This window comes from Vipera ursinii (genome assembly GCF_947247035.1).
Source record: "Vipera ursinii genome assembly, chromosome: Z".
NCBI classification, from domain to species: domain Eukaryota; kingdom Metazoa; phylum Chordata; class Lepidosauria; order Squamata; family Viperidae; genus Vipera; species Vipera ursinii.
This window is the reverse complement of record NC_139517.1, coordinates 36,187,639-36,196,365: the sequence shown is the minus strand read 5'-3', so window position 1 is coordinate 36,196,365 and position 8,727 is coordinate 36,187,639. Positions and strand designations below refer to the sequence as shown.

At 37.7% G+C, this 8,727-nt stretch overlaps 1 protein-coding gene across 1 annotated transcript; it reads right to left on the bottom strand.

Annotated features, from left to right (window-relative positions):
* Positions 1-258: 258 nt before the first annotated feature.
* Positions 259-7,752, bottom strand: PRR29 (proline rich 29; the record flags this gene model as incomplete). Its single annotated transcript, XM_083378974.1, has 6 exons — positions 259-290; positions 1,416-1,486; positions 2,170-2,348; positions 3,649-3,752; positions 5,204-5,288; positions 7,696-7,752. The coding sequence occupies 6 exons, from the start codon at positions 7,750-7,752 to the stop codon at positions 259-261; spliced, it is 528 nt and encodes a 175-aa protein (XP_083235100.1).
* Positions 7,753-8,727: the final 975 nt, after the last annotated feature.

Below are 8,727 nucleotides of genomic sequence, written 5' to 3'. Positions count from 1 at the left end.
TCTGTAGAAAATGGAAGCAGGACTTGTGAATAGAGGTATTATGCATAATTCATATAATGTAATATACAATTTATTACAAAGTTTGAAATATGTGCACAAATATAAACTAGCATTGATCCTAGGCTTTGATTCTATTAGGAAAACATACAATACAAAGTTTGTCCTGCCATACTCCGGTGCAATTCAGAAGAGCTTTTTAGGCCTTTTGCAGCTAGGAATGTGCATCTTTTTGTAGGAAGAATAGTTGAAACTTTAATTTCACTTCCATTGCTCAGTGTAGTCGTAATATTCTGGAAGGAGAAAATTGCATAGATTATCTTGACAGAATTTCTAGCAAAGGAAAGGTGCTTAAACTGCCACTGGCCACACACTTCTCTTTGCTTTCCTGCTGTCCCCGTCTCCTTTTCCTAGAGAGAAAATAGTTCTTTCATATCTATAAAATGACTTTTAAATAAATTCAAATATTATTTAGTCAGTGTTGGCAATGCAATACCATGGGCATGAGAGAATTTACAACACTTAGATGCAACTCGGATCTCCCCCAATAAAATAATAATAAAAATCTTGTTGAATGATAAATGATTAAATCATATAAGATTGCTAAATGTCATAAAATCCCTTTTATTGGCAATCTTGCAAGATTTCATAGGAAATGTATAGAATCTGGTGAAACTGGGCCCTTTTAAATTGCTTAGCTTTTAAAAATAATGATTTTTTTAAAAAAAAAAAGTAGTTACAGTCCTGTGACTGTAAAGTTGTAATCTGTCTAAAACATCACCAAGGGGTGAACAATACAGAGCAGTATTACAGTTTCCTCTGATTAGGCTTGATTTGACTTTCCTAGTTTACATCCATCTAGATCAGTCTAGGGACGCGGTGGCTCAGTGGGTTAGGACACTGAGCTTGTTGATCAGAAGGTTGGCAGTTTGGCGGGTCAAATCCCGAGTGCCGCGTAACAGAGTGAGTGCCTGTTACTTGTCCCAGCTTCTGCCAACCTAGCAGTTCAAAAGCACATAAAAATGCAAGTAGAAAAATAGGGACCACTGCGGTGGGAAGGTAACAGCGTTCCGTGAACCTCTGGCGTCTAGTCATGCCGGCCACATGACCACGGGGATGTCCTTGGACAAGTGCTGTCTCTTTGGCTTTGAAATGGAGATGAGCACCGGCCCCTAGAGTTGGAAACGACTAGCACGCATGTGCGGGGGAACCTTTACCTTTACCTTTTTAGATCAGTCTAGCTACATGTTAAAGCTGCCAAGTTAAGAGTTTGTAGTAAATGGCCAAACTGTCACTAAGCCAGTACTGAAATTACCAGGATAAATAGACTCTACAAATCCGCCTGCATCAGAAAGTTATGATACGAATAATGGGCATATTATTGAAATGGATCTGTAGTCCATCCACTGCATCCTTACCTGAAGCTGGTAAGACATCCGCTGTGACAGTTCCAGTGGCACTTGGTGGTGGTGGTGGGGGTACCGCTTGACTAAACAGATATAAATTAAAATGGGATGTTTATATTACAGCAGGCAAAGTGGTGGGAAATATCCACGGCTAATTCTCAATACCCAGGGGAACTTTCTTACACTGATAGTTCTGCTTACTTTAGAAAACATTCGAGATCCTATCCCATTTTGGTTAAAGCAAGTTTCTTCCCTTTTATTAAATTAGCAGAAATTTCATCTGACCTTGTCTTTGAAATGCCTAATAAAATACTAGGAGCCAAATGAAGCTTCTAATATTGCTGAATTTTTAATTCTCTGTAAATATCATTGTTTTTCAAGATTTGAAGTAATTGAATAAATTCTACAAGAATAAGCAATGGTAAATATCTGGGATATTTACACATTTAGAAAACATTTATATGCAGAATCTGGGAATACAGACAATAAAGAATAGTAGCAATGACACAGACAAGATATTAGTGGTGGTGACTAAACAATGTAAGTATGCTTCACTTGGCTTATCATAATCTAGAGAAGGTCCCAAGTCCAGGTGTATCCTACCTTCCACTAATTTTGTGATGAATATTACTATTTTATCACTTGTCTTAGCCTTCCATATTTTATATGTAACATTTGGATGAATTATTGTAATACATATTGGAATACTGAAATGAAACACTTCAATTGTTTATAATCCTTTTCCCATCTGCACAGTTCTGCTCACCCATCATCTTGTCTCCCCGTTGACTGAAGATCTGGGCCCACATAGCGAATGATGGGCTGCTGCTGCTGTGTCAAAACTGAGGATTGAGATGGAGGCTTCCATGTTCTGAATGGAAGGATGCATGGATAAGGTGCATAATGGTGGTGGAATACCATGTCCATCTCATCTTCATCCTCTGTCTGCCAGGGAATAAGGGGTATCTGCTAGAAAGAAAGATTAGGACACTTAAGACAATGGTTCTTATCTCAAGTATCATACCTGTGGCTGCACTGATATAGTCCTGTTAATAAATTGTATTTCCTGTTGCAACAGCATGAGGTGAGCAATAAATTGAAGTGAATTAACTCAACGAATCCAAGTTTACTTTTAAAGAATAGTAAAGACCTATTTTGCCTTGATAGGCTAGCAATCTAGTATCTCCAAGTTTTTCTCTAGCCACCTTCTACAGCCCCTTCCAATTGTCAACATTATTCCTTTCTCCTTTTTATAACCTCACAGTGGCTTTGACTTAGAAAACCATTTATACTCAAATCTATTAATATTGCTGTTGTGACTGTTTTAGGCAGAACATCTGGCTGCAGTATGTAAAAGAGACATTGAAAGGGTGAGTAGTGAAAATAATAATTCATTGCGCATAATAATTGCAATTAGGAGTCATGAAGTTAGTCCCAAGATATATTCTGGATCCCGACAGAAAAAGTTAAAAACTTCTGAAAACTGACTTGGTGCATTACATTCCTTTATTTTTCCTGGGTGGAGATATGTGGTTGTCAAGTTAGGCTTTGAAGCTATCAGCTTTTGAAGGTAGACCCTGAATTTATGAGTACTATAACCACTTTTATTATAAGTTACAATAATAGAATCTTGCAATCTAAATGAGCTTCTCTCTGCTTTTTATCCTAAGAGAACTATGGATGGTCATATCTGAATATTTTTTTCCCCAAATTCTATTTCTGCGTTGGACTCAGATTTCTCTTATCTAACAATTGCCTTGGCTGCACCTCTTCCTCCTGTTTCTCAAGGTTATTCTTACATCCAATTACACAGGCAGAGTCATTCAGTATTTTATGGACGTCATATATATTTCAGATGATGTGTCATTGCTTCATACATAACCGTTCCTGCCCGTATTCATTAGTAGCTTCATTTCACATGCTAGGCAGCCAATTAATTTCAGAACAACAAAATCATTATGTATCAGAGATATCTCTTTGTAATAAACCTAGGCACATTCATTCTCACAACAGGTTTAGATTTAAGAATGGAACCTATAATGTTGCCACTGAAAAATGGCAATCTATTCCATGATTGTCTTCTGGTATGTTATGATGTGACATCAAGGCACATGTTTTTCTGCTCTCCTGCCCTTCAGTTGAAGCCAGTAGAAGGCAAGACAGTTGGCACAGAAATGCCTTTTTTTCCTTTTGAGTCAACTCCTCTGTCATATGTAGATCTACCCTAGATCAGCAATCTACCTACCGGGCTTGGATTGGATTCAAAGCATGCTGCTGCTGACATAGCCAGGTTGTTCATTATCACTTGATGCATCTGGGCATTTTGTATCATCATTAGCTCTATTAAATCTTCCAGAAATTAAGAACACATCAATATGCATTGATTTATTTATACATATATACAAACAGAAATATGTAACGTGAAAGGAGGAATTACAGAACCATAAGAACAAGGTGCACAACCTGAACCTATAGCATTACACACAAGCTCTCAGTATTTCGGTATTTTCACAAGTTCCACAAACTTTCAGTATTTCAAGATTTCAATGTGCATGAGAGAAAGTAAAACTTTCTAAATACTTGACTGCAGAATAAACATATTAACTATATTTAGTTTTAATTAAATGCAAGTGAAATGAGATTAAAATTAGTTTTAACACTGCACTTCCATATGTTCAAAGACCAAATTTGATTTTCAGCATAGGAGAAGCTATGCACTCTTGCTATAGAGCTTAATGTTTAAAAATCACGACACTTTTAATCCATTACATTTTATTTGAATAGCTTAAAAATGAAACTACAAAGCAAAAATGTAGCATAAAAAGAAGAAAATGGCAAGCCTTGGAATTTAATAAATGATTGCATTATCTGACAAACACAGATTAAAATTGAAACATTCTCAAATCTCAGCTCATGTTTCCAATCTTTTAATACACCTGCTCTCAAAGTAGTTACACATCTAATCCAGACCACAACTAAGAACAAGAAAAGTGGCTGTTACTAGACACAAGATTCATAAAGCTGTTTCAAGAGTTATAAAATAGCCACTTATTCCAAGAAATAACATTTTTGCCATTGGACTATGCATTGCTACTCCAGACAATCATGCAGCAATTACATGTCTTAATATATCATTGGAATCAGTTTTGAGACAGTGACTCGTCTCTACTGACCAATACCTGCAGCATCGCTAGTGAATATATGCATTTCAAATGTAGCAGAGATGTATGTCCGATGGAATTACATGTCTCACACGTATTTTGTTGCAATTTTTCATCTTTCTTTCTTTGTAATAACTGATATTAACCATACTCCATTTTATAATTTAAAAAAAATCCACATTATAATAGAGTGGTAAAACTGGAAAGCTATTGTTGCAAGACTATCTTGCAAAAGTCAAAGCAGGTTTGTAAATTTCTATATCAGTTGAAGACTCAAGAGAGATTTGCATCATTTTATAGGTTAAGAAAAATATTTAGATCATGTATGGAGCTAAAAGCAATTTATATCAGAAATATAAAAAGCTACATGTTTCATTATAAATGACTATCAGATTTTTTTAAAAAGCATTATTAGAATATATTGATATATTGATATAATAGATTAAAAGAGACTCAAAAGTGATTTAAACTTTAAAATATTCTGAATTTATTCATTTTCAGATAGTAGTTTGGGGTGGGGTAGAGTTTTTCAGACTAGTAACACATAGATATGTTCCAAGATAATCAGCTGTTTCTTTTAGGATCTCCTCCTTCCATCAATCTCAGTTCTCTAGCAAATTGGTAGACTTGATTTCTTACTTTCTCTGAAGTGGCTTGTGCAACTGGACTGAGGAAATGTTGGTGGCATCTGTTGGAGAATGGTCACTTCTGGCTCTTGAGTAATCTGAGAAACAATGGAAGGAAATTCAAAGAAGAGCAGGCTGTCTTGGGGACCTGCCTCTTACCACTTCTTCCTGGATAAGGTTCTGTTATTATTGTTGTTTTATACAAAAGTTATACATCTGATTGAGCTAGATTGGACTTAAGCTAAATGCACAGCTAGGCATCCCTGGCTTCTTTCCTCCCAGTGGTATAATTTAGAATGGATGGGATCCAAGTTCTTCTGCAAACAGAAATGTTGGCCTATATACTGTGGATCTCCCGGGAATCTTTTGGTAGATCAGAGTGGACCTCTTTTGCACCAGCATGACTTTTCAGGCTCATTCTCTACAATGATGTTGTTACACCTTTCACCATCTCCTTAAAGTGAAGCTTTATTCAGATTTCCAATCATGGGCAAAACTGTAAACGCTGGGTGATTTAAGGATTCCATGGAGGGTCCACTTCCTATAAGCCTCTAAGACTAGATTTTCTCCAAGATTCCCAGAATAACCTGCTCTAATGCCTACTGATGCCATCCCTTGCTGCCCTTGTCTTTCAAGCCAGGATGGGGGGACAAATTCACCAAAATCAGAACACCAGTTTACATTACATATTGATTTAAAGAACATCTGAACAACATACTGTATAAGCAGATTGCCTAATTAAATCAATTAGTTAAAATGAAATTAGTAAAAATTAACATTAAAAAAGTTTATTAAAAATTAAAATTGAAACTACAAATGGGTAAATAATGTTTGTATCGGCAAATCCCTCCTCTAAACTGACTCTTATCTAGCACTGCCCTTTTTCTGATCTTTAATTATTCAGCTCAAGATATCTTCTTGAATTTGAGCCAGAGACTCCAGATTTTTGCTCTTATTTCTAAGTTGAATCACAGAATTCCTGCTGCATTGCAGAAGCCCACTCAGTTGAACAATTCGGCAGAAGTCTCCTCCTACTGCACCACCCAACTTCCTCTGCGATGTACAGCTTTCAGGAGGAAATTGCATACTTTAGCAGAAGGGAGGCGGCTGCTGCATCACACAATGCACAGCATGCTTGTCAAGCTATCTTTAAACATGATGTAGTGCTCTTTCACCTCACCTAGAAGCTGATGAAGACAGTGATAAAGCATGATTCCCTCTCCTGTAGCATTGTACAATCCCTTTCCTGTGCTTGTCAGCAGTTGGATTAGCTATATTTAAACACAATTTTAGTGATTTAGAGGAAGAACTCTTAATACATGTTTTAAAATAAACCACCTAGCAGCTGACAGGTTGGTAGAATTGCTCCCAGGGTTGCACTGGACTGCACAGCCCTTTCCTTCATCCCCATCATTTATTCATTATGATAATTCCTCTTTCTAAGATTGGAAGATCTAATGAGTTCAACGGGAGAGTTTCATTTGGAATAACTGCTACAGACTCTCCTTTGCTCACGGCAGAAGGGCTCTGGAGAATGTGGAAGTGCCCAAGTAAAAGAAAGATTGAGGCAGGCCTGAAACATCCCAAAATGGCCACTGGGTGCTGATACAGTCCCAGTCCTGGGAGATACTAATGGAATGATTGGTGAGAGATGTCCCAATATTTTTAAAATTAAAGGAATTTACCTCAACATAAATACAGCTAAGAACAACTTGAAGGCATCTCAGATATGGACCACTGATCAGATGAAGGCAACATCATCATAATTTGACAGGAAAAAATGAAGTCATGTTTTTTCATGAGTAGATGAAGAGAGGCGGGTTTCAGATGCCTCTCAGGATTGCTGCCCAGGTGAAGATGTTAAACAAAGCTATTGTTTAACATTATTTAATTGCTCTAAGGGCAATTGGGCATGGCACAACTATTTGCCATCTATGTTCTGTGGGCATAGATTTACACAAAGTTTTTCTGTCTCCTCATTTTCAGTTGCCAGAAAGGTGATTATGTTGGTTTTTCACTGCCAGTGTAAAAGAGGTCTGTATGATTTAATTCTTTTATTATCATGTAAGCTTTAGTATACCTCTGTCTACTTCATCAGCTTAATTAAGGCAGGGATATTATACCTAACTCCTCCAGCATCCACATCTGCATTATATAATACTGTACTCTCTGATTATATTCCCTGCCTCTGCTGAAGTGGATTGAGATATCTAAATTTTATGCAGTCATAAATATGCTAGACTTTTAGGTGACACAAGAATTATTGTTATATTTCCATTTTCTGTTCTCCATTTGGGACTCAGGAAGGGTGTTACAATTAGCTATAGCGTATAAAATATATTGCCTCTTCCATTGCAGTGTCGTCTAACCCACAGATTTGGTAGCCACCCAGAACCTTTCTTGGTTGGAACTGAATCAAAAAGACATGCAGGATTACAAAAGATTCTTCTCTCTGCTGCCAGAATCAGATACCTTTTAATACTCCCACCCACCGCAGTGACTTACTGGTTGCTGAATGAGGTACACTTGTGGGGAGGCAGTGCTGTTGCCCTCAGGATCCATAGCAAGGCCTCACTGGTCAGTAGAAAATACCAGCAGGAAGAAAGCTGTCAGACTGGTTGCTAAGGGAGCTGTGTTTAAACATACTTAGCCTTCTCTTCCTGTAGGTGTTTTTCCTCCTTCAGTTTATAATTAGCTTATCACGAGCATTGAGTTTACCCAGCAAATAATCTAATAATCACAGTAGTTTCCCAACAGTTAACTCTGAGTCTCAATAATAATTCTAAGTCACTTGATTTTATTTTTAGAATTTTGCCTTTCCAGTATACAAATGGATTGGGAGGCTATTTTTTTCCAGCCAGACATTGACCTGTTCAGCATATGAAGACAAGGTTGTTTTCTGAGAAATTAATATTTGTTAAAGAAAGGGGCTGATAGAAGAAATAAAAGAAGTTACCTACCAGTTGTCTGAGTGCAGCTTGATTATCCTCAGCTAGATCCTGACTGGTCCCAGCTGGGGTCCCTGTTGGAATAGCCTGGGGAATATCACCCAAACATCTAAGCTGCCTTCCTTTATGAAACTGCTTCTCCACTCAAACCATTCTGGCTAAGTTCATAAAACATGCTCAAAATAGTTACTGAACAATTCATTAAATCACAGACTGAGTCAGGGCTTTTTTTCTCATTGAACGCTCAGAATGGAGCTCCGGCACCTTTTTTGGATGGAACCTTGTAGGATAGGCAAGGCGGGTTGTATGACATGTGTGAGTTCCGGCACCTTTTTCTTTTACAAAAAAAAAAGCACTGGACTGAGTTAACTGGCTAGGCTGTTGTAGCACAGAAAGGAGAGAGGAGGGGAGAAAGGAGGAGGAGGAGGGAGAGTTGCTACTAACCAGGAAAACATGTCCTGTGAAGGCAGCCCCCAAGACGTAGTTGGGGAAACATAGCCCTTGTGTGCACATAGCCCTTGTGCAGCTGCTTCTCATCCTGAGAATGGGTAAACAAATGGCATGTGCTGTGAGTGTTCTGGATTTCGGT